This window comes from Poecilia reticulata, linkage group LG17, assembly GCF_000633615.1.
Source record: "Poecilia reticulata strain Guanapo linkage group LG17, Guppy_female_1.0+MT, whole genome shotgun sequence".
NCBI classification, from domain to species: Eukaryota; Metazoa; Chordata; class Actinopteri; order Cyprinodontiformes; family Poeciliidae; genus Poecilia; species Poecilia reticulata.
The window spans coordinates 7,824,412-7,849,948 of NC_024347.1; the positions used below are offsets into that span (position 1 = coordinate 7,824,412).

Consider the following 25,537-nt stretch of genomic DNA (forward strand, 5'->3'; position numbering starts at 1 on the left):
GTCTGTTTATTCTTGCCATACAGTCCTCTGTATTAATTATTGCTCTAAAGGTCTTGCCATACCAGTTTATTCCTCTGCATTTACTTTACTTTCTTAGTTTATTAGGACTATAGTGGCTTATAGTCCGGTGCGGCTCATAGTTTGGAAAATACGGACTATAATCCTTCCTGGATTTTTTCTGTGAAGAACCCAGAGAGGGTTGTTTGGTTATTATTTATTTCATTAATAGTGTTATTATTTATTTCCTGACTTGTTCTGTGAAGAACCCAGACAGAGTCATTTGATTGCACTTTTCTGGAAAACAAAATATTTTTACATTTAGGTACTCCTGCAATCGTCACACTTTTTCTGTTACAAACTGACTCCGGCCCCCCACCAGAAAAGGAAAAAGTTATGTGGCCCTCACAGGAAAAAGTTTGGGGACCACTGCTTTAAGAGTGCACACATATCAGAACACATATCAGTATTAATACTGTAAATTTGATAACACTAGTAAAATAGTTTACTTCACAATAATGTAAAAACCTCGATGTCCACTGACAAAACTCGGAATATGCTACATAAACAATATTAGCTCGACCTAAACAAGGTTGACCCACTTAAATGAACTCAACATAAACTGAACATAACACTTGGACAAAATCATAGCAAAAAATTATGACACATCAACAAAGCAAATTTAGACACTCACCAGAATGAAAATGTCTGGTAGAAACTTGTAGGCATCTGGGGATGTTGGAGAAGGTAACATCAGGACGTCTCAACCGCTGACACCCAGGACATTCGTCTTCTATTCGTTAGCTCCGATAGCTTAGCCTCCTCGCGTTCTTTCCAAGCAGCAAAATAGTGAAACGAAAGTCCATTTTTCATCTTTTTACCTTTTCGGTCGTGTGATAGGACATTACACCCAATAACGCAGCAAGTTTGTGCCACAGCTAAAATATCTGTGAGACAGTCGTTTTTGTCGGTGGCAACAAAGATGGCGCTGATAACCCTTCGACTAGAGCAGAGACGTCACGCTCCGAAGCTCTATAATAATGTTTAACACCAATGAAGAAACTTTTAGTGGTATGTTATGTAGACCTATCAGACATAAAAATGTACATAAATCCTTAGCTTTCATTCAATATGAAATCAACCCAAATCTGCATGTAGATCCACATTCAGATGAAGGATGAATCAATGTTGATTCCTAACTGATTCAATGTAAAATAAACACAAATGTACATGCAGGTCCACAGTCAAATGAGTGTTGAATCAACATGGATTCAATGTAAAATCAACAGAAATATGCATGTAGATCCATGTTCAGATGAAGGTTGAATCAACGTTGATTCCTAACTAATTCAATGTAGAATAAACAGAAATGTGCGCAGATCCACATTCAGATGATGGTTGAATCAACATTGACTTGTTACTGATTCAATGTAGAATAAACACAAATATGCATGCAGATCCACGTTCAGATGATGGTTGAATCAACATTGATTCCTAACTGATTCAATGTAAAATCAACAGAAATATGTGTGCAGATCTGCAGTCAAATGAGTGTTGAATCAACATTGATTCAATGTAGAATCAACATTGATTCAATGTAAAATAAACAGAAATATGCGTGCAGTAGCACATTCAGATGACAGGGTTTCCCCCAGTGTATTATAGGCCTGGCGGCCCGCCATGCTTTACTAGGGCCACCGCCAGGCTAAGCCTTTCTTGTTATGTTTTTTTTTTGGTTAGGTTTTTTTTTTTTTAAATAAAAATTTTTAAAATCGCTTTTTTTTAAAAGCCAGATTGCAAGTGTTTCTGTTGCTCCGAGCGTTTCACTGTCAGAGCAGATTTATTCCTAAAAGATATGTTTATAGAATATATGTTTATAGTTTATGCTTTTAAAGCCGGACCAATCACACCGCTGGCCCTCTGCGCGTTGCCTCCGGCTGCAGCAGCTGGATGTCTAAAGTTAACCTCAGCGCGGATCCCGGTCCTCCTTTCACTCGAACTGGACACAGGCTGACCGCTATGAATATTTACATCAACCCATCAACCCCCTGTGAGGAATTATGATTAGTTCTTGAGGAGTTATTGATTAAGGTAAGAGTTTAAACCCACCGCGTTAGCTCTGGTTAGCTCTGGTTGCGCATCTCTACGTGAACCGCAGGAATAACTTCAGAGGAGCTTTGAGGTGAGAATGATGTATATTTGTGAACAAAACATTCGGCGTTTGCATCTCAACACGCTGCCCAGCGTTTGGCCCTGTCTTCCCTGTTAAGTTTAGGTCTGTGTTCCCGGTTAGCCGGTGCATTAGTGGTTAACGACCCAGTGCTAAACACTCATCGTGCAAGTTTAACCCGGTGAGGAGCTTTCGCGCTCTCCTCGCAGTCACGCATCACTCTTATTTTATATTATTTTATTGTTATTACTAGTATTATTTTTCCGGTTACACTAAGCACCAAACCGTATCAAATGCTTTGTCCACTTAGTCAGACAGAGTCAATGCGAGCGGCCGCAAGACCGGACAACTCGTCCGGAAACTCGACCGACCAAAATAGTTTCTGTGTCCCCTTGTTAAAAACTCAACAGACACGAAATGAAAGCGCTACTAAAGCCACATTAGCAGCATTGAATTAAATCTCCCATTTGTTGCGCTTCTCTGCGCAGTGCAGCAGATTACCACATCATGCAGGGCCGGTCCAAGGGTGCATGAGGCCTGGAGCAGAATATGACTTAGGGGCCCCTTTTGTTGCTAAAAACATCAGCACCTCTAACAGCTTCTGTGTTAGATTTAGTGAAATCTAGGACAGGKGGAGTAGYTKRMMWRSCWAAMMWKMAAWRMAWTAWAWYWKMWSTKYASTRAWYWRWMWKYKKRAACWMASAGMTKAARCTCAGCATCAGATTGTAGCTGTGGTAACAAACCAATCTGACTATGAATATTGTTCTTTGAACTTCTACAAAGTAAACTTGCCAGCTCCTTAAAATCTTACATATAAATGTTAAATCATTTAAAGTTTTTTAATTTATACATGCTGAAACCATTTTGTCAAATTTAGCAGCAATGATAATCTCAATAAACAAATGCTACATTTATATATTTGTGGTCTATGTTAAAATATTAGCATTTATGGGGCCCCTGAAGCTCTGGAGGGCCTGACGGAGCCTCTGACTTAATTTGGATTTAACAGAAGTGGACATAATTGATATTTATTTTTATTGTATTTTTTGATTAGTCGTTTTTAAGACTGGTTGTGGGTTTATATAGCAGTTCACTGACAATGTTTTCCCATAACATATAATTACCCAGTGATATTTTTACTTTTATTGTCTACTTAGCATCTTTTAATACAAAAACACGGTGGACCGCCTCGGCGCCCGACCACCGGGCTTAGCAGGTTTTCTGGGGGAAACCCTGAATGAAGGTTGAATCAACATTGACTCGTAACTGATTCAATGTAAAATCAACAGAAATATGTGTGCAGGTCCACGTTAAGATGATGGTTGAATGAACATTGATTCCTGACTGATTCAATGTAGAATCAACAGAAATATGTGTGCAGAACCACATTCAGATGAAGGCTGAATCAATATTGATTCCTAACTGATTCAATGCAATATCAACACAAATATGCATGTAAATTGACATATGTTAATTATACAATGTTAATTAACCATTGATGGTTTAATTAACATTGATATAATGTCAGTTATGGTTGAAACACGTTTGTACACACACACACACATGCCCCCACACACACACACCTTTATTTGTTATAATGAAAAGTGAAAATGAGTTCCACAGACCCATACAGCTTACAATGGTTAAAGTTGCTTTATGTTTGACAATTTCCTTCTGAATTATTTCAAATCAGAATTAAAATTGTGTGATAAAGTAAAGCTTTTCACCTAAACAGTATTTTTCTTCTCCTGCTACCAGCTGTTGGTCATAGGTTCAGAGCTGTGTCAGATGTTCCAGCTCCCTAGGTCATCAGCGTTTCCCTAGACAGCTCTGGTGTTTGGCTGTGTGTCCTTAATCACAGGAGGAGCTTTTCTCACCCCCCCCTCCCAGAAACAAAGACATTGGGTTTTGATTAAAACGAAGCTGCCTCCGGTCACAGATAGAGAGCGCCATCGTGACAGCACCCATGCTCTCCGTAGCTTTTATCTACCTCTGCTTTTTATAGTCAGAGGCTGTTCATGTGACTCCTCCCGGTGCACTCGGAGCATGTGAAAAGCATGAGGAAATGGCCAGTTTCACAACAAACAGCGCCCGGGGGAATGGAGGAAAACCCTGAGCTTGCAAAGATGGGACGAGAGTGAGAAAGGTGGAAGTTGGGATCTGAGTGAGAGTGAGAAAGGTGAGCTGGAGGCAGCAGATTTATGTATACACTCACACAGGAAGTAGTAATGGGACACAGTTTGAAGTTGATGAAAAATCTGTTCCTTAACCTTGCAAATGACGGAAGCAGGGATCTTAGAGGGTCGGACTGAGGGAAAGAGAAGCAGAAGGAGCTGTCTGCTCATAGCTCCCCTCATGGTAAATCAGACATCCATATTTAGTTGGAGAGAGGGAAGGCCCATCAGTAATGTAAACACAGCCTGGGGGCGGGAGGCAGAGAGACTACATCAACACCAACACTGGAGTCCATTGCCCAGTACAGCTGTGATCCTGGTCATCAGGAGGAGGCGAGGAAGACCGAGCCAAATTTAGATTGAACTAGATCATCTGGAAGTTCCTCTGTTGTTGTTTTTTTTCCATTTTTTATTTATTTGTTTTTTTGGGGGGGGTTGAGGGGTCAGCTTTTTAGTATGTTTAGATTTATTGAGAGCGAGCTTGGGTTAGTGTTAGCCATGAGGTGTGAAGTATACCCTGGACTTTAAAATGAAGAGACACAGCCAAGGGAACCGAAGCCCTGCTGCAACATAAAACGTCACAAAAAGTGCTGTAAGGCAGAAGAACGAGACACATCGTTAGGTTATCTGTACACAGGAGGCAAAGGGTAAAAACTACCTGACAGCTGATTGTCCATCGTCCACCATGAGTGACCTTTGCTCCGAGAGCTCTGAAGAAGAGCTGGCTGAGGTCAATGAGACACCATGGAAACAGGCGACAGGCCAGCTACCCATCATCCAGCTGCTTCCGAGGTCCAAAACCTGCTCAGCTGCAGGATCCCCAAAGGTGTCACCCAAAGAATCCCCACGTGGATCCCCTCGAAACTCCCCGCTCCTCTTCAGAAAGCTGCTCATGAACCGCAGCATCAACCTCCAGAGACGCCGCTTCACGCTGGCTCACACGCCCAGGTACAGGCTCTCCATACCAGGTCAACATGGCAAGGGGTACAGAGTTCAGGTTCCACAATGGTGCTACAGGTCATGTTCTTCTGTTTATCTACTTCCATAACTGATATGTGTTGTTAATTTTCTGTAATGTAGAATATGAGAAGAATAACTTTAGATTTGCCACACCAGTTCCTAACTGTGATCTGAACTCTCTTCAGCTCTCAGTTTTTTCCTCTCACTTTTGTTTCTTACCAGTTTGCAAAGGGTGCAAAGAAAGTGGATGGATGGAAACACAAAAATCCATTCTATTGTGAAAAATAAAATGGCCAGAAATGTTAATTTATTGATCAGAACAAGTACTCTAAATAAACATGCAAGTTTGAGTGCATATCTTTAATATATTTAATCTATCAACTCCAAACTCTTGTCTCTCAGTTGTGTTTAAATGCTCTTCTGCTGTATCTTAATGCAAATATGTTTCTAGTCTCACCAAGGTTTACTTCATCCAGCTTTAATATGTTCTTTTGTCCCATAATGTGAGACCCTTAGAAGTGATGGAAGCCAGGGGATCTGGTGTATCTGCTGGATCAGAGTTTCCTGAATTACATTTGCCTTATTTCAATGTGTTATTCCAAATGTGAAGTTGATGTTTTTCTGCATTTCTTTCTTTTATATACAAAGATCACAAAGTTGTGCATATTTGCAGGATACCAAAAGAAACATAGAGAACAATAAATAATAATAATATTGAAAACCCAATTTAATTTAGAAACTTGATCACTAAGTGAAACACGTTATATAGATAAATTGCACACAAGTGAATGTTTGAAGGACTTGCTAGGTATTTGTGCCAGTCTATTACAAACAATGATGCCATCGCGATAGACGTGATCAATGTAAACAGAAAATATATCTGACAGAATACTGGGGGTCGTAGGCAGAGGAAAGGCTTTAAGACTGTGATATATCGATGGCTTTAGCGACCTCTCACGGACAGCTCAGAGATGTTGGTAGCATCTACGGTTCTACAGTTCTTCGGTCCTTACTCACTGGCTTTGGTTACCTAGCAACAACTTGTGTAACCTGCGCAACAACAGTTTCATGTTTCCCCCCAACATACTCGGACGTACTCCACGGACTCAATGCAGACTCGAAGGAGATGCCGAAGGTCACGCTCGTTGCAACGTAAGTTTTTCAATAATACCGGCGGACGCGTACTCGGTGACGCGCTGACTCGCACAGGAAACTGCTCGGCAGGTAACAGTGTTCTCATGGAATGATGTTTTCTATACGACACCGAGCTAAAAATATTAGAGCCGTCAACCACGGCCAGGACGCGTTGAGTGACAGCCGCTTTTTATGCAGCATTAACAGGTGGCTGGTCTGGAGATGAAGAAACCAATGTTTCTTTTACACCAGGGTTAGCTTAGCCCAACAAGCTTATCAGACTTGATTGTTATGAAGGCATTTGTCACGAGAAATGTAGGCAGTCTTGACAATAAAATTTCAACCGTCCGTGGTCCGCAGAATGCGGCGTGTGTCAGGTACAGTAACATGAAACTGTCTACATGTTTTGCTATAATGAGCCCTAATTGCTAGGAAAAGAAAGAGAGCGAACACAATTTTCAGTCACGTGACCCGGATGACGCGCGAAATTCAGATGGAGGGCCACAAGAGGATTTCTACTGTTCAAAACAAAGCAAAGTTGATCACAACGACTATGCCAATGCCCTAAATAGGCTGGAACAGATAAAATATGCGTATATTTAGGATATGATCAGTATTATCTCAGTAAAAAAAAGACTTCTCTTAAAATCTTGAGGATTTACCCTCATAGAGGCGATCAACGAGCTGCAGACCTTATACGATGAGCCAGAAGAAACCTTTCAAAAGCCTGGAGAATACAATCATTTAGTTTCAAGTTGGGTCAAGCATTTAGGATCAAAAGCAGTATTAGATGGCTGTCGACTTATTTCTACCAGGTGAGTAGTGAATTGTGCTATTTTAAGTAATTAGTCTACATAACGATCCTATCGCTAACAACGAACTAACCCATGTTATTTTATGAGCTTGGATCTCCTGGTAAATTATTTAGCTTCTGTAAATCCAAATTTACGCTGGAGTTGTATATTAATGTTGAGTCGCTGTATTGCGCTAAATCCAGGTCTAATGTAGGTCAACGATTTGCTCCATTAGGCAGAAACCCCCGTGTTCGCGTCTGTTCGTGGCCAGGCACGAAGCATGTGGGGGAATAGTAACAGCTCTCGGTGACTGTATGGCTGGATAGGTTATATTTAATTTGTTTTGCTTTTTTATTTTTATTTTTAGCATGAAAGTGCCACTGAATAAGCATATTTTCTGTCCATGACTCGGCACTGAGCTAGCTGCTAGCAACATTAGCGCTCTGAGGACAACCATGCTAGGGCATAAAAATAATATATCTTACATTACATATGAATGCTTGTCTTTCTAATAACTGTCCAATAAAATATCAGAAAATTAAATTTAAACGATGCGATCGTTACCTTAACAGGTAACGATCCATTTATTTCTTTCGCAGCGCCACTTTCTAACAAAAGTTAGCAGCGCTGCGAACTCTGGCATTGTTAGTTTCCGCACCTCCTGCGGAAAAAGGAGAAATGTGATCCATCTCCTCTTTTTTTACTCCTTTGTGACCAACTACCTTCGAAACACAAAAATAACGTTGATCTTTTTCTCTATTTGAACAGTTGGAACAGACATACAGGACACAGACTTTAGACATTTTGATGCTGAATCAACAGAAATAAATGGGCTGAATTTACGTCTGGCCCTCCATATGCATTAGGTGACGTCGGTACCATGTCATCTGAAACCCAGCAATAGAGCTTCGGAGCGTGACGTCACTACTCTAGTCGAAGGGTTATCAGCGCCAACTTTGTTGCCACCGACAAAAACGACTGTCTCACAGATATTTTAGCTATGGCACAAACTTGCTGCGTTATTGGGTGTAATGTCCGATCACACGACCGAAAAGGTAAAAAGATGAAAAATGGATTTTCCTTTCACTATTTTGCTGCTTGGAAAAAACGCGAGGAGGCTAAGCTATCGGAGCTAACAAAAAGAAGACAAATGTCCTGGGTGTCAGCGGTTGAGACGTCCTGATGTTGCCTTCTCCAACATCCCCAGATGCCTACAAGTTTCTTCCAGACATTTCCATTCTGGTGAGTGTCTAAATTTGCTTTGTTGATGTGTCATAATTTTTTGCTATGATTTTGTCCGAGGGTCAACCATGCTTAGGTCGAGCTAATATTGTTTAGGTAGCATATTCCGAGTTTTGTCAGTGGACATCGAGGTTATTACATTATTGTGAACTATTTTACTAGTGTTATCGAATCTACAGTATTAATACTGATGTGTGTTCTGATATGTCCTCTGAAAGGCAAACCGACGTATGAAATGGATGAGCTCAATCCAGACTGGGTTCCAGTGCTGAATATGGGTCACTGCGAGGTAAACGGCACAACATCAGACCGACATGGACGTCAATTAAAGAGGCGATACAGCAAGACCATGGTTAATCAACAAGTTACAGAGACTGTTTTTATTATTTACCCCAGAAGAGGTAAATATTGCCACAAGAGGCTGTAGACGAGGAGCAAGTTGGAGAGGCTGACGAGGAAACGCCAGGAGAGGAGCTCAGCAAGGCTGCAGAAACATATACAGTTGGAAGTGGCTGTTTTCTCTCATTCAATAATTTCATGTGGTAAACATTCATGAAACATTTGATTCAAGCACTTCAAGTTGCATGTAAACAGGTGAAGAAATTAATGACATTTAAAGTAAAAATTTGATATTTAAAATATTTCAGGTAATAAACATACACGTGACATCTGTCAGGACACTGGGTTTTTAGGTTTGTTTTGCTTTTTCATTTTATTTAGCTTCATGTTTTAGTTCACTTTAGTTTAGCCCAGGGGTGTCCAAAATGGGTCCTGGAGGCCCGGCATCCTGCGTGTTTTAGTTCTCTCCCTGGTTTAATGCACTTGGATCAAATGATGGCTCGTAAGATGGCCTAAGGAACATTGACAAGCTGAAAAGGTTGTTGCTACCACCAGGGATGTTGGCAGGATGCCATTTGGTACATTTGGTGTCCAAAGTCGGTCCAACGCTAGAGGACCGACTTTGGACACCCCTGATTTAGCCCTTCATGGTTCTTTTGATATTATTTGAGATATTTAGTGTAGTTAGAATTATATTATTGCTTTCCTTATATTCAGTCCTTCATAGTGTTTCTAGTTAGGTTAATTCTTTAGTTAAGGTTCTGTTTGTCTGAGTCCATCTCAAGCCTTCTTTAATGACTATAGTTTAATTGTATTTTATCCTTCTAGTCCAGTGTTTCTCAACCTTTTTCGGGCCAGCGCCCCCCTAGCCTTTATCCAGGTCCCTCACCGCCCCCCACCAAAGAATTTGTAGGCTACTTGCACTGACAGTTATTTTATTATTAATGTTACTATCATTATTGTAGATGTTTTGAATCGGCGCACCGGTTATGTTTTCCGGACACTTCAGCGCTCCTTACGCTCCTTCACCTCGCGCACATAACGGGGTAAATGTAGCGAGTTTTGCCCTAAACGTATCGGCATCTGGAGGACGGGGTTGGGGGGAGGCGAGCATGTTTCTACGCTCCTTCGTGGGGGGCGCCAATTTATGTTTTCGCATCCACCTGAATAATGTGTAGTTGCGCCCCTGCCCATGGTACTTCAACAATATTATTTTACCTTTTATCTGGAAATAGTGTCCGTTTATTCTTGCCATACAGTCTCTGTATTAATTATTGCTCAAAAGGTCTTGCCATACCAGTTTATTCCTCTGTATTTACTTTAGTTTCTTAGTTTATTTTTACATTTTGTTCTTCATTCATTTCTGTTTAGTTTCCTCTGATTAGTATCATCCTCTCTTGGTTTATTGCTATGTCCAGTTTAGTTTCTTTCCTGTTGCTAGATTTATTTTATCGTTTATCGATCATCAGTAATAATCATTCGTCACCTGCTGCGCCTCCTAATCGTCATGTGTTTCACTCATGTTTTGATTTTTCACTGTTCAGCGTCGGATTCTCTGTTTATATGCCATAATTCACATCTAGTTCTTTGCTCCGTTTTGACCGCTTGTGTTTTGCGCAATGTCCTCTGCGTTTTTTTTTTCTTTTTTTTAACTCCCTTCTTTTTTTAAGTGCAGGGCGGTCGGGAAACATCGATGGGGTAAAGGCAGACTGACATAAACCTTTAAAAACAACGGAAACAATTTCTGCATTCTGATTATTGAAATGTAAAAGTGCTGTGTTGTTCTATCACACCTGTTTCATACCGGACCACTTACAGCACCGGTGTTAACGCTATAATGAACTCTCTCTACCGTGGTATCACCCATGGAGGGATTTCTTTATTTCTTTATTTAAATGGGTTTATTTTTCAGAGGGATACAAAGTGAGGGTATCATGATTTTAGTAATTACATGTTTATAAGAGCGATTTTCTGTTGTCCTTCCATGTTAGCGGGCAGCTTTCAAACGGAAATAAAACACTTTTTAATATAAGTTGATGCTTTGACATGATCATAGAACTGCCAAAACTAGCCTACATAAATACCAGACAAAGTGAATCACAGCAGCGTCATCAGCCGGTGTAACGCTGAACTGATGCAGAGCAGAGCTGCGCCAAGAAGCTAACAGAAGCTAACAAACACTGAATAGAAGAGCTGCCATCAATACAGTTGCAGCCAAGCATGGTTTAATGTTACACAATACAGTTTTACCAAGTTGCTCAGTCTAAACTGGTATTGTTGTGGATTTAAGGTGTAAAGTTTACCTTCGACCAAACGCCCCCAAAAGCGTCCCAGCGCCCCCCTTTTGTAAAAATGTCTGTCAGCGCCCCCTGCCGTCCTCTGAATGCCCCCTGGGGGGGCGGTACCGCCCACGTTGAGAACCGCTATTCTAGTCATTTCTTATTTCAGCCTTGCTGCAGTGTTTCTAGTAATGTTTATTTCTTAATTTGATCAGTCAGTTCAGTTGTTCTTCCATGTTCAAGTCTTTATAGCCAGGTGTACATCGTGTCTCCTGTTTCATTGTGTTTTGGATTTCCTTGTTTTCCCTGGATTTTGGATTTAGTTTTGTTTAGTTTATTAAAAATAACATCTTCATAAAGTACATCCACTGCCTGCTGCGTTTGTGTCCACCACCACACCACATCATGACACAAACCAGATGAAAGAGCCCATCTTTAAATAATGTGCAATTAAACAATAAAGGTGACGTACATTTTATGAAATAGATCACACTTTAAGTAAATATTTATTGTATTTAACATATTTCAGGTAAGTAAACATGTAATGAAATAGATCCAGTCCTAGAATTTCAAGTAATTGAACATTACAGGTTACAAATGTGCTTATCATCTGAGGTAATAATTTCACTCAGATTTTGAGTTAATGGGGCACGTGATTTGGAAGCTATTGAAGAAAACATTTAATATTTAAAATATTGAATATGACTAAAACATTTTATTGAGGATAGTGTGCCTCGTTTAATAGCATGAATTACCACTTTTTTGTATTAGTTGGTCACAAGACAAGGCATTTATTTACAGGAGTGTTCGTAAATTGACGGTCCCTATGTGAACCTCCGAGCGCTTCAGGAGGCATCGGTAGAGAACAACTGGCCGAAATTAGCGTTCATAAATCGGATCAACCTTGAGCCGAACGTCCCTTACTCCGCGGAGGGCGAATATCCAGTAACCAATTTGCAAAACAACTTCCCTGCGGTGTTCTGACTAGTTTGTTTTGGTCTTTGGGCTGCAAACATGGCGCCGTAAACGTCCTACGCCTTGACATCAGCTCCAAAGCTCTATAGCTTAAAAGGATCCAGGACCAGTTGTACATTTTGACGTAAATATGTTGCAATTTTCCTGTTCCTTAAAAAATGCTGTTTTTGATACGCCAAAACTCATAATTACTTCAAAAAAGTACATCTTTTGTTATATTTCTCCCCCATGGAGGTCGCCATTTTTTCACCGCTGGGTTGATGACGCATAATGGTCCATTCTGTACCGGAGTCTACAGAGTAAACACAGGAAAGCCAACTTTACCCCAGGAGTTGTTTATCAGATTGCGTTTGACTGGTGTCATTTTAGATAATGCCACATTGTGTCACTATCGGCTGTGACAAAAAAAAAAAATTGAGACAGAATCTGGGTAATTTTCCACATGAAGGAAAGGAAAGTGCGATAAAGAGCAAACGTTTTCAAACTTGCTGGATTTGTTGTTGATGAGAAGAATGAAGATGGTAAAAGACTTGCAGGTAAATTAATTTGTTTCCATTTTATGTAGGGGGAACAGATTATTTCAGGCGGCTGAGAGGGCTAAAAGATTTCGTTCTCCCCTCCCAACTTTGGCAAATAAAGAGCAAATGTCAAAATCACAGGATTTGTTGTTGATGAAGAGAGGAATGAACACTGTAAAAGACTTCGTGGCAAATAAATTTGTTTCCATTTTTTGTAGGGGGAACAGATTATTTCAGGTGGCTGAAAGAGCTAAAATATTTTGTTCCCCCTCCTAACTTTGTCAAATAAAGAGCAAATGTTATCAAAATCACATAATTTGCTGTTGAGGAAGAGAGGAATCAACACAGTTAAAGACTTGAAGGGAAATTAATTTGTTTCCATTTTTTAGAGGGGGAACAGATTATTTCAGGCGGCTGGAATATCCATTCTCTCCTTTCCTCACCCCATAACTTTGGCAAATAAAAAGCAACTGTTTCCAAATTCTCAAAAATTATGTGTGATAGCATACGAGACATTTCCTTAATACAGTAATCTGTCATATTTTACATTATAACGGGATTTACCAAAAAGTCTACACTCTGATCTTTTTAGGAAGTCTTTATTATTGTATCAGAAATAAAAAATTATAAATGCACACTACGTGTTGGAAACCTGTGTTTGTTGACTGACTTCTATTTGTCAGGCTTAAGAGACAAAAGTTGAAAAAAGATTGATTCTCTTCACGTTTAAAATAACACATAACAGTGTAAAAGACCTCCACACAAGACCTCATTTATTTATTTATTATTTATTTTATTTTGATAGCTGACGATTAAACTGAAAGTTACAACATTGACATGATTATATGAGCAGTTTTTACCGAGAAATCGATCAGAAGCACCGTGAAAATGGTCAGATCCGCCGGATCCACCTCTCTGGCTGCAATGCACGCTCCCGACACAGGGGGAACAGATTTTCACAGGGGAACAGAATTTCGCACAAGACCTGGAGGAAGACCCATAATCCCTCGATTTTCACATGTGCCACAGCACAAGACATTACGGCACTGTAATTTACGAGCTCTTTCAGAGTAAAAGCTCACATCCGGTTCATGTTTGATCCACTGCAAGCAGATTTCCAGCGGCTTCAAGTTTAGACTTTGTATTTATACAGTTACAAAAAGAAATAATGTATCGGAAATAATTGGGGATATTAAGCAATGCTGAAAAACGTTCTGTTTCCAGCGACTTCTCTCACTTCTGAGTGGCAGAGGGACACCTGTAGAACACAACTAGCAAATGTCACAGATATGTTGCGATTGTGGGAGCAACTCAGGCAAACACCATCTCTTTAGGGAAACTGACAAACCTATATTTGAATTTGACTAAACAAGTGTTTAATTAACACTGTATTTTTAACATACAACACCAACACTAGAAATCTAACATTTTTGATTATGCTCTGTACATTTTGATTCATTCCCTAAAAAAATTATTATGGAAAGTATTTTTTCTTTCCATTTAATATTGACTTTAAATGCTGGTTCTCTAAGATGCAAATACAAGTAAAATGTCTTGCCTAGGAAAAATACTGTATTGTACAATTATTTTGCAGTAGTTTACTGCCAGTCGTCAGTCTTGATTGTGACAACAGAAGAAGACATCAAATTGACGGTATCCTACTGTATTTTGTAATAACAGTATGTTACTGCTGGAATTCTGCTGTAAATTTACGGTAATTTCTGAGTGTACTAAGCAAACACAGAACTTAGACCAAACTCTGAAGAACTCAAAGCAAATAGGAACAATCATCCTGACCATAGCTGACGGATTTTACATAAATCCATCTGAAAACTGAGCATTGAGGACTGTGGCTTAGCTCTGACTTTACCACAACTGACCTGTACTCTACCCCAACTTCTGCATTGATCTCCAGCTCTGTCTTGATCAATGCATGACAGAGCATTGATCTATGGGATATTTACCCGTTACCCTAACTGCCCATATTTTTCTGTGGCTGCACCAGTAAGAACACTTATAGTTGTACAGGGCATCATCCCAATTCATCTTGTCTTGTTTATGATTATAAACAGCTGGTTACCTGTTTTTTTCATCTAAGGCTGACTTCTCATTCACATCCTTCTCTCTATCCTGTCTGCAGAGGGTGTTAGTGAAACATCCCTCCCACTACCTGACGTGCCTCAGAGTCAATTTGACACTCACTCTAAATCTAGCCATAAATCTGTGAAATGTGTATGTCTGTTGTGTAGAGAACTCTTAAAACCCATAGGAATAATTAGGAGACAGAAACAAACACCAACCTCAAGTTAGAGCACTACTAGAACAACATGACTATGAAATCAGTGAATAGCCTGCAAGCACTAGAAAGTACAGGTAAAAAGCCCAAAATAACCGTTAAACAGCAGATGAAAAGCAGGAGAACACCTCTTTATTGCTCTTTGGCACCAAGCTCATAAATCAAACATTGTTGAAGAACATGATCAGGATCCTGAAAGCTCTTTTTAGGGACAGCTAAAAACAAAAAAAGGTTGAACATCTTGTGCATCATCAGAACATTCCAATATTCCCTGCTGGCTTATGTAAGGAACTGCTTAATGCTTAGTGCCTTTAGATTTTTTCATCTAGTTAAGTGGTCATAACTCTTGTGTGTGAAGAGTGCAATGGTCAGCCAGCCTCGCTCTGAGTGATAGCTTCAGTTTTATTAGCTGCCGTAAACCAAGCAAATTAAACATTTACTTAGTTAACAACGTTAAAGCTAGATTTGTATGATGAGCATGGACATACAGTATGTTTTTCTAACTTATTAGAAAAGCATACTAATAAGTTAGTCTGTTTGTTAGCAAACAGACTAACTTATGTTAATATGTAACATAAGTTATGTTGTTACAGCAACATGGTAACAGTTTTATTCTGTTTTTGCAAATAAAAACATACTGTACGCTGTAACATACAGTATGGCTGGTTTAACAGCCAGGATAAATAGGCTGTTAAACCAGGTGTGGTTGATTTATTTTTTTTAATGCTAGTTTCTAACTTTTATGAAAAAGCAAGGGGTTTTACATATTTGTTAAAATAATTATGTATACAAGTCAGATTAACTGTTGAAAAATTGCCTTCACCCAGTGTTCCCAGTACTAACTGGAAACAATCATTCGGAGCCAGGAGGAGGGTCTTAGCACTGTCAATCAGTCTTGAGCTCGTCCCTCAGACCTTCTTCTATTCTATGCTATGCTACAGGTGGTTCACTACAACCACCTGCCACAAATGCTAACACTAGTTAGCATGGCCACCAGTGACCAAGGATAAAAGCTTTTCCTGGTATGGTAATTTGTTTTTTCAACATTAGCACAAAGAACAGAGAGATAAATTTTGATAATGAGATAAATTTTTTCACAGATTATCTGCCACATACCGTCACAACATGGAAACAGTTTTATTATGTTTTTAGAAATAAAAACAAATCTGTAAAAGTTACATTCTCCAGCTTTAAGCAGTCACTGATGTTCTCTCTGGGGTTCCTGAAAGGCCATCGTGGAAACTTTTTGAGCACAGTGAAACTAGTTTTATGGACGTCTCCGTTGTTTGTGTTTACCTTTGATGGTCACATTCAGGTGGCCAGATGATCAAACGTGTTCGAACTGCAAGGAGCTAGCTACTTGTTGCATTCGTTGAGAAGCAGAAGTTCAGCCTGAGAAACAGGCTTGTCTGACCGCAAGACAGACTTTTTATCATTCTAAGGCAAGCCAACAAGTTCATTCACCTTTTAAACTCGCACTGTGACACATTTTAGGGCCTGATAGACACGTTTTTCTTTGAGTTTACTGAACTATTTCAAAACTGTTTCATTAATTTCCGAGTGTCTGTTGAAAATCTAAATATTAGCGCACCAGAGCTGAGGAGCAGAGGGGATTTCACAGTTGAATCTGGAAAGCCAGATGTTGACAGCACGGTGCAGATATTCAACATGACAGGTTTTTATATTACACAGCTCTAAAGTCCGGCCATTTAGGAAGTTTCCCTCTGCACACTCTGTGCAGCAATGTCCCATAATGTCAGGCCTTAGATAAATGAGAGGAGATGAGTTATTACAGGATGACTGGCAAGGAGGAGGAATTAAACAAACATGGAGTCCAGTGGAAAATAAATGTCAGAGTCAGGTCAGTTTTAGAACATACCCACAAGGTTATTTTCCCTCGGTGTTAGGAACTGAGCTGTTTTCAGTTTTATTTTCAGTTATAACTGATAGAAGTGAAAGTTAGCACTGGATGACTCAGTTAGTTTTATATCATGTTTTTTATATTACAAATACAACCAACATAATAATTATAAAACTGATGATGGCATCAGTGCAGATAATCAAATGTCGTGAGATGAACTAAGCGAGGGCTATCTGACTGTACTTTTACTGTGTAGGCAACTATATTCAATTGTGGTGCTATATGTTGCACAGCCAATGATAGTGTGTTTGATATTAATAGTTTGAAGGAATTTCCTTTCTACCTCGTATTTTCTTTAGTCATTAGTCAGGGCAGCTAACAAGGTCGAGGGGTCCTGGCCCAGTGAAGGGGGCTCTATTTCCTATATTATCCGCTGCCTTCCGTTTTAAATTTCTTTTTAAATCTGTGATATATCTTCATTTTTAAGAAGAATTTTGACTGTCAGCATGTATTTGAACTTCTCTGTTTTATTTACTTCAGCGCAGCTCACAGTTTTGAACAAATTTTGTAGTTTTCGGCATACTTCTAAATCTGCTTCTTAGTCACATCTTTTTGGGTCTTCTACTTCCTCTAGTGGCGTGGGGTGGTAACACAACTAATATAATTACATTATTAAATCAGAATACAGTACCACAAAGTCTTATCTATTTGTAATTCTGGCATTACTGGAACAATAAAAGACAAATTCCCTCACAAAAGAACATACCTTTTCATTTTCTTAAGGAAGTAAAACTAATTAAATGACATAAACAAGACCTGAAAGTGATTCCAGTTATACTTGATGGCCAACCTGTTGAAACTATGGTAAATTTGACATTTTTTTTAAAGGTTTTATTGGCTCTAGTGACCTTTATTTGATAGTTAATTGACAGGAAAGAGGGTAATGAGAGAGGAGGAAGACATGCGGCAAAGGTCGCCAGGCTGGGAATCGAACCTGCGACAGCCGTGTCGAGGACTAAGGCCTCCGTATGTGGGTTGTACTTAACCCATGCGCCACCACAGCACACCTGATAAATTTTACATTTCTTGTGTCATTCCTTGACAGTCAGCTTAACTTTGCTGAAAACACTCGCTATATGTTTAAGAATTATTCTCAGAGACTACCATTTAAGAAGACCTTGGGGGGTAACTCAACTTTGAGCTGGAACTTTGAGTTAAAATGTTAAAACATAACATTCTAACTAGAGTTTTAGCTCATCTCAAGTTAAAACAACGTTTTAACTTCTCAAGTTAAAACAATGTTTTAACTTTTCATCTCCTCAGCTTTTTTGGTCACATGAGCTGCAAACTAACAGACAATCTTTTAAGAATACTTTCAATGGCAGGTATAACAGCAAGTAAATAGTGGTGAAACCAAAGACAACTCTGTTTCAACTGTTTGCTGAAAGTAAATAAAAGACGACAAGAAATATTTTAGCAGGGAGCATCCATTCTCTATTCATCAGTTTGAACTGAGCTCATGAAGGCGTTACCGTTTCCCTCTGGTGTTTAAGAACATCTATTATAAGTAATTTATTGGCAGTGCAATAATTATTCTGCCATCCATCCATCTTCTTCCATTTATCCGGGGTCAGGTCACGGGGGTAGCAACCGAAATAAGGAGGCCCAGACCTCCCTCTCCGCAGCCACTTCTTCCAGCTCCTCCGGGGGAATCCCAAGGCATTACCAGGCCAGCCGAGAAACATAGTCCCTCCAAAGTGTCCTGGGTCTTCCCCAGGGCCTCCTCCCGGTGGGACGTGCCTGGGGCACCTCACCAGGGAGCCGTCCAGGAGGCATCCTGACCAGATGCCCGAGCCACCTCAACTGGATCCTTTCAACATGAAGGAGCAGCGGCTCTACTCTGAGTCCCTCCCGGATGATCGAGCTTCTCACCCTATTTCTAAGGGAGAACCCAGCCCCTCCCTGACCCGGAGGCTCAAGACCATGGCCTCAAATTTGGCCTCGGATTTGGAGGCACTGATCCTCATCCCGGCCGCTTCACACTCGGCTGTGAACCGCTCCAGCGAGAGCTGCAGATCACGACCAATAGGACTACATCATCCACAAAAAGCAGAGATGCGATCCTAAGGTCCCCAAACCAGAACCCCTCAACACCTCGACTGCGCCTAGAAATTCTGTCCATGAAAGTATGAATAGAATCGGTGACAAAGGGCAGCCTTGGCGGAGTCCAACCCTCACTGGAAACGAGCCCGACTTACTGCCGGCAATTTGAACCAGACTCTGACACTGGTCATACAGGGACCTGGCAGCTCATAACAAATGGCCCGGTACCCCATATTACCGGAGGAACCCCCACAGGGCTCGCCGTGGGACACGGTCGAACGCCTTCTCCAAGTCCACAAAACACATGTAACATGTAAAACACTGGTTGGGCGAACTCCCATGCAATAATTATTCTTAACCAAACTAAATAACATTTACTTGTAGCGTGCTAAGTATTTTTGCTCTATTCACAAATTGTTGATAATGTGATTCTATGAACATGATTTATCATTTTAGTCGAAGGGAAATTTCCACCTTGAGTAAGTAATTTCATCTTATTTTTTTTCTATATAACTGTATCAATAAAAAGTCTCACAATAATATACATGGCACTGTAAAACCAAAAATGTGAATTTTTGCTCGTATCTGTTTAACAACCCTGGTTATTCTTGTGTACCTAATTCACTAGTTTGTAGAGATGCGCCGATCAGGTTTTTTTCTGCCGATTCTGATTCCGATCACCCATGAGGGCCAATCACCGATACCGATCATATAATAATTTTTTTTTTTTAATCATAAGCACTACCGGTTACATTATGTGGAAAAATTAACCATTCATTCAACTTAATTTAGACAAAAACTTGTTTTTAATAACTTTTTCCAAGAAATAAACAAAACAGGCATTGTGCAAATTGTACTGCTATCAGTAATACTATCTTTAACAGACTGAAAACATATGAAGGCTCTGAAGAGGTTAAATAATGCAAAGAGTCAAAATAAAATAAAAAATTGAGGTATAAAACTTAACATTCAAAGGCAAATACAGGTTCCATTACAATAAACAATCCTGAGTTACTGAATGAAAACTTCCTGATAGCATGGCGGCTAGCTGATTACTGCTAGTTCTGAGTGGCTGTTTCTGACTGAGCGGAGTAATTATGCAGAACAGGGAGGAGATCGATTCAGAGATTATCTGTCTCATGTTAGGACAGCAAAAGTTTTCATACGTATGTAAAATTTATTTTTTAAGTTAGATACTGCAGCTTTAAGCAGAGGTTCGGTGTGAGAGTCACTACCAGATGGAGCAGAAGCGGCTCCGTCTGTGAAATATTGCTACCTGAAGCGCGGAGCAGCGGTCCAACAGCGAGAGCAGAACCAGCGTCTTACACCGCAGCTCGAAGACTTAAATAATTTTGTGGGTTATTTGTTAATCTTTCTGACCGTCATGCTAATTATCTGGGTGAGTGTTTGTAGCTGTGCGCTGCTTTACCTGCTCTCTGATCGCTCCATATGTCTTTTTACTGCAGTGAGCCTCGATATAACCAAACTCCGTCAAGTATGGCATTGTTCTATGCCAAATTAGATTCGTCATGTTGATGCATTTTGACGTGCTTCACCCCATGTGCTTCAATTTTCCGCCGCAACACGCAAACTTCCCCATTCACTCAGTGCGTTAAAGTTCCACATCGCTTAGGATTTGTAGCTGCACGTTTGCGCAGAGTGAAGGAAAGAGACCAGCTGCACAGGCAGGCTGCAAAATGAGATGCAGGTGATCGGTTTGTGTGATCGGCAACAAGAGACCGTGATCAGCGATCACCGATCATACATTTTTCACGGAAATTGGCCGATTATGATCGGTGGCCGATTGATCGGCACACCTCTACTTGTTTGTTGACTTTTGCTCAATTAAATTTCTTACATGTACATTGCAAATTGGATTTTTATTATAGTTGATCATGTTGTTTTTCATGTCTCCTTATTTCCTTTGTTCCTCCTATAATTGATGGAGATATATATATACAGTATATATATATTATTTATAATGATATATAGATATTTAAATGTCAAAAGTATTGTTTGTCTTAATTAGCTCTGTAGAGCTAATTAAGAAAATGAAAAAATATGTAGTTTGATAAGAATTTATATTTTATCTTTTACTGGCAAAAATGCCAGTAATTTATCTTACTGGCAAAGTAATGCCGAAATTAATAGTAAATACTAAAGATGTGGTATTCTGATTTAATTATATTAGTTGTGTTACCACCCCACGCCACTAGGGGCAGTAGAAGGCCCAAAAGGATGCGACTAAGGAGCAGATTTAGAAGTACGCCAAAAACTACAGAATTTGTTAAAAACTGTGAGCTGCGCTGAAGTAAATAAAAGAGAGACGTTCAAATACATGCTGACAGTCAAAATTCTTAGAAAAATGAAGATATATCACAGATTTAAAAAGAAATTTAAAACGGAAGGCCGTGGATAATATAGGAAATAGCGCCCCTTTCATTGGGCCAGGACCCCTCGACCTCGTTAGCTGCTCTGACTAATGCCTAAAGAAAATCCATCCATCCGTCCATCCATTTTCTTTCGCTACATCCGGGGTCGGGTCGCAGGGCAGCAGCTTCAGAAGGGAGGCCCAGACTTCCCTCTCCCCAGCCACTTCTTCCAGCTCCTCCGGGGGAACCCCAAGCCAGGCCAGCCGAGAGACGTAGTCTCTCTGGCCCTGGGTCTTCCCCAGGGCCTCCTCCCAGTGGGACGTGCCCGGAGCACCTCACCAGGGAGCCGTCCAGGAGGCATCCTTACCAGATGCCCGAGCCACCTCAACTGGCTCCTCTCGACGTGGAGGAGCAGCGGCTCTACTCTGAGTCCCTCCCGGATGACCGAGCTTCTCACCCTATTTCTAAGGGAGAACCCAGCCACCCTGCGGAGGAAACCCATTTCGACCACCTGTTTCCGTGATCTCGTTCTTTCGGTCATGACCCAAAGCTCATGACCATAGATGAGGGTGGGAACGTAGATCGACCTGTAAATCGAGAGCTTCACTTTTTGACTCAGCTCTCTCTTCTCCACGACTGACCGGTATAGCGCCCGTTTCACGGCAGATACTGCGCCAATCTGCCTGTCAATCTCCTGCTCCCTTCTTCCCTCATTCGTGAACAAAATCCCCAGATACTTAAACTCCTCCACTTGAGGCAGGACGACCCCCCTGACCCGGAGAGTTCACTCTACCCTTTTCCTGCTCAAGACCATGGCCTCGGATTTGAAGGCACTGAGCCTCATCCCGGCCACTTCACACTCGGCCACAAACCGCTCCAGCGAGAGCTGCAGATCACGGTCTGATGAAGCCTACAGGACCACATTATCCGCAAAAAGCAGAGATGCGATCCTAAGGCCACCAAAACGGATCCCCTCAACACCTCGGCTGACAGTAATGAACAGAATCGGTGGCAAAGGGCAGCCTTGGCAGATTCCAACTCTCACCGGAAACGAGAATGAGTCGCCATCAGTTCACACTTCTACAGGTTTAGGGTTAATCCTGATGCTTTGGAGAAAGTATTAACTCAAGTACCTTAGGGGTTTGGTTTAGATTTTTTTTTTAAATTGTGGTGTCATCAGTTAGCTGACTGATTATAATTTGGTGATCAAAAACTTTCAATTTAGGTATATTTGAGTTTTTTATAAAGATACTCATCACTTCAACGGCCAAGATGAAGAGGAATGGGGAAATATTACAGCCCTGTTTTACTCCCCTATTAATGGTGAAACGAGGAGACGTACAATGTGGAAGCACAACTGAACTTGTGGTACCATTATTAAAGCTTTAAACTATTCTACAGAAGTTTGGCCCAAATCCAAACATGTTTAAAACTTTGAAAAAAAAACTGATGCTCCAACATGTATAGGAAAAGGATGAAACCTTTATCCTCAATCAAGTCACTGTATTCGAGTAAATCCTGCACCAGTCTGATGTTATTGTGTATAGACCTTTTGTACATAAAACCTGTCTGTGTTTCAGAATCCTTAATGCCAGTCTTTAATCTATACGTCAATAGCTTATAATCACAATTTAGAAGTGTGATTGGACGGTAGTTGTCTAGAACCTTGCTGTCTCTTCCTGGTTTAGGTATAAGGGTGATAACGCCCTGCTGACATGAACTACATATGCAGCTAACTCATATACAACATGGATATATGCATCATCGACATATGCAACATCTACATATGCAGCGAACGGATATGCAACATAGACATATGCATCATCTACATGCAACATAGACCATAGACATCTACCAAAGACACATAGCAACGACATAGACCAACGACATCTACACATATGACTTCTACTTATTTTTGACACAAATGGAACCTCATAGGGATCTGGGTTAAGCATGTTTGTTCAGCTGGTTTTCCTGCTGTATGCACAGTACAACGGCTGGAAAAGATGAATGTTTTGTTGTTGACTTACCATCCAGAGAACACTAGCTGCATACTTGATGGTTGCTCCACTTCTTCTGGGTCTGACTCAGGGATGTACAGTTCTACAATTGCACATCTGTACGCAGCTATTTTCATGTACATAAAGTGCAGCATTAAGTTGGAGGGCGTTGATGATAACAGCTTATTTGCATGAAAGTGACATAATTTTGTGCAAAAATTTAATGAACATGTTTCGAATAGGTCATAGACCTATCCAAACTTGTTTAAAAGGATGCATAATAGGTCACCTTTAAGTTCGTTATGATCTGCCGGACAACCATGTTTATTCAGTCTAAGGCAGTGGTTCTTAACCTTTTTTGAGGTACCGAACACACCAGTTTCATATGCACATTCACTGAATTCACTTCTGTAGTGATAAATAAAATATGATTTCCCCACACCCCCAAATTCAAGGGGTGTTGGGGAAATTATATTTCCCCACACCCCCACATAGACTCTAGTTGGGGTGACCCAACTAGAGTCTAGTTGGGTCAACCCAAGATCACTAAGTCTTCTTAAAAGGTAGAGTCTCTGACTCTACCTTTGCAGTGTTTTCAGCAAAGTTGAGCTAACTGTCCAGGAACGACCCAAGGTATTTAAAATTTGCCACAGTTTCAGCAGGTTAGCCATCGAGAGAAACTGGAACCACTTTAAGGTCTTGTTTAGGTCATTTAATTAGCTCTACATTCTTAAGAGAATGAAACATTAATAATAAATAATAAAGACTTTGCGGTATTCTGATTTAGTAATGTAATTATATTAGTTGTGTTACCAGCTGCGACTGCGCCCACTAATTAGCCGTGACTGATTAGTTTTTCAAGAACAATCTAAAACAGACTTAATCAGTTAATAAATAACTTTTTTCCCATTTTATATTGTTTCTGAACTCTTAATGTTTTGTTAGAGCAGCGGTGGAACATGTCGATCGCGGAAGGTTTTGAGTCGATCTCAACATTAGGTGACAAACTGAATGCAGCCAGGACGCTGAGACCAGCACGTCCTCCTCTGATTGGGTTAAAATGTTCGTAACTTTATTAAAGAGCAACAAAAAAATCGACAAAACGTGTTCAAATTAATGACCCAACAACAATAATAATCTCAGTAATTATTGTTTCAACAAGGTGTTGCGTAATTCTTTGCGTTTCGGTTCCATTACTAAAATAACTAGCAGAGCAGGAGTTTAAAATTAACTAATCAACCACCGCTGTGTTTATGGAGGCTTATTAATGATCGCAAAAATAAATATCAAGCATGCAAAGCTAATATTGTAACGGACTGAATGTTTTTAACATAATCTCTGGTCAGCTTGTGGAGCGCAGGAGGTTGCCATTGCAACGGGTGTGCTTAAATCACAGAAAGATGGAGAATAAAAATGCGCTAGTGGTTTAGAGTAGAGTTGATCACCTGTTCGGGTTGTTTTACCTTTTTTTACCTTTGTCTTGGTGCATCACAGCCGCTGTAGTTTCTGAACGTTCAATAAACGACAAACTTGGACTAATTACCTCGTTCTTTGTGAGTATAAGTCATTTACAACAAACATCAAACATGGTAAATACGTTTCATTAAGTATTTAACAAACAAATGTCTTCTACCGCGATAATTATGTGAAATTAAATTAATTGTCTAATATAAAAAAATGTTTGGTGTTGTCGGGCTCAGAGTCTGAGAGGCTTTTTCTTTATCAAGCACTTTGTTTTGCCTCTTATTTAGTGGAAATATTGATGTTGATGAGATTTTCTCCAAAATAATAACCTTTTTTAACCTTTATAGCTCCACTGTTGAAAATMAGGCTCTAACATTCACAAATGACATTGAAATAAAATCCAGTCCAACATCTGGTTTGAGGTGATTCCTCTGGATCCTGTTGGAGGAAAAATATCCCAACTTCAGAAGATGAGCTTTAACCTAACAGAGCTCTGTGGTTCCTCCTATCAGTATGAGAGTCAGGATGAGGAGGCGCCATGTTAGGAAGAGAAGTGGAAGCTGGAGGATCTTCAGCAGAACAAACAGGTCATGATGCTAGGCTACTGATTATCCCTCTGTCTGGACACAGGATCAATAGAACCAGTTTAAAAGCTAAATGAATGGCTATATGCCAGACATGGAAAACTGGGATGCACTCCATCCCATGATGTACAGAGTTTAGGTCTCATGTCATCTCAAGGTGTCAACATTGCAGCCAGTGGGCTGAAGGAAATATAGCTTTTTTTTGTAGCAATTCAAGAGCCACTCAGCTTTTATATAGTTGGGTAGCTACTATTTAAGCTACCCAATAGCTTATA

At 40.2% G+C, this 25,537-nt stretch overlaps 1 protein-coding gene across 3 annotated transcripts in view; it reads left to right on the forward strand.

The window, feature by feature from the left end:
- LOC103479174 (cAMP-specific 3',5'-cyclic phosphodiesterase 4C-like) overlaps positions 1-25,537 on the forward strand; it is a 143,180-nt gene that overhangs the window by 36,050 nt on the left and 81,593 nt on the right. Inside the window, exon 1 of one of the 3 annotated variants that reach the window (XM_008433468.2) lies at positions 4,290-5,289. The exons of the other annotated variants lie outside the window; for them this stretch is intronic. Coding sequence (XP_008431690.1) covers positions 5,027-5,289 — 263 coding nt within the window. The 5' untranslated portion in view covers positions 4,290-5,026. Of the gene's footprint in view, positions 1-4,289; positions 5,290-25,537 lie in introns of those variants that run through there. 3 annotated transcript variants of the gene reach the window in all.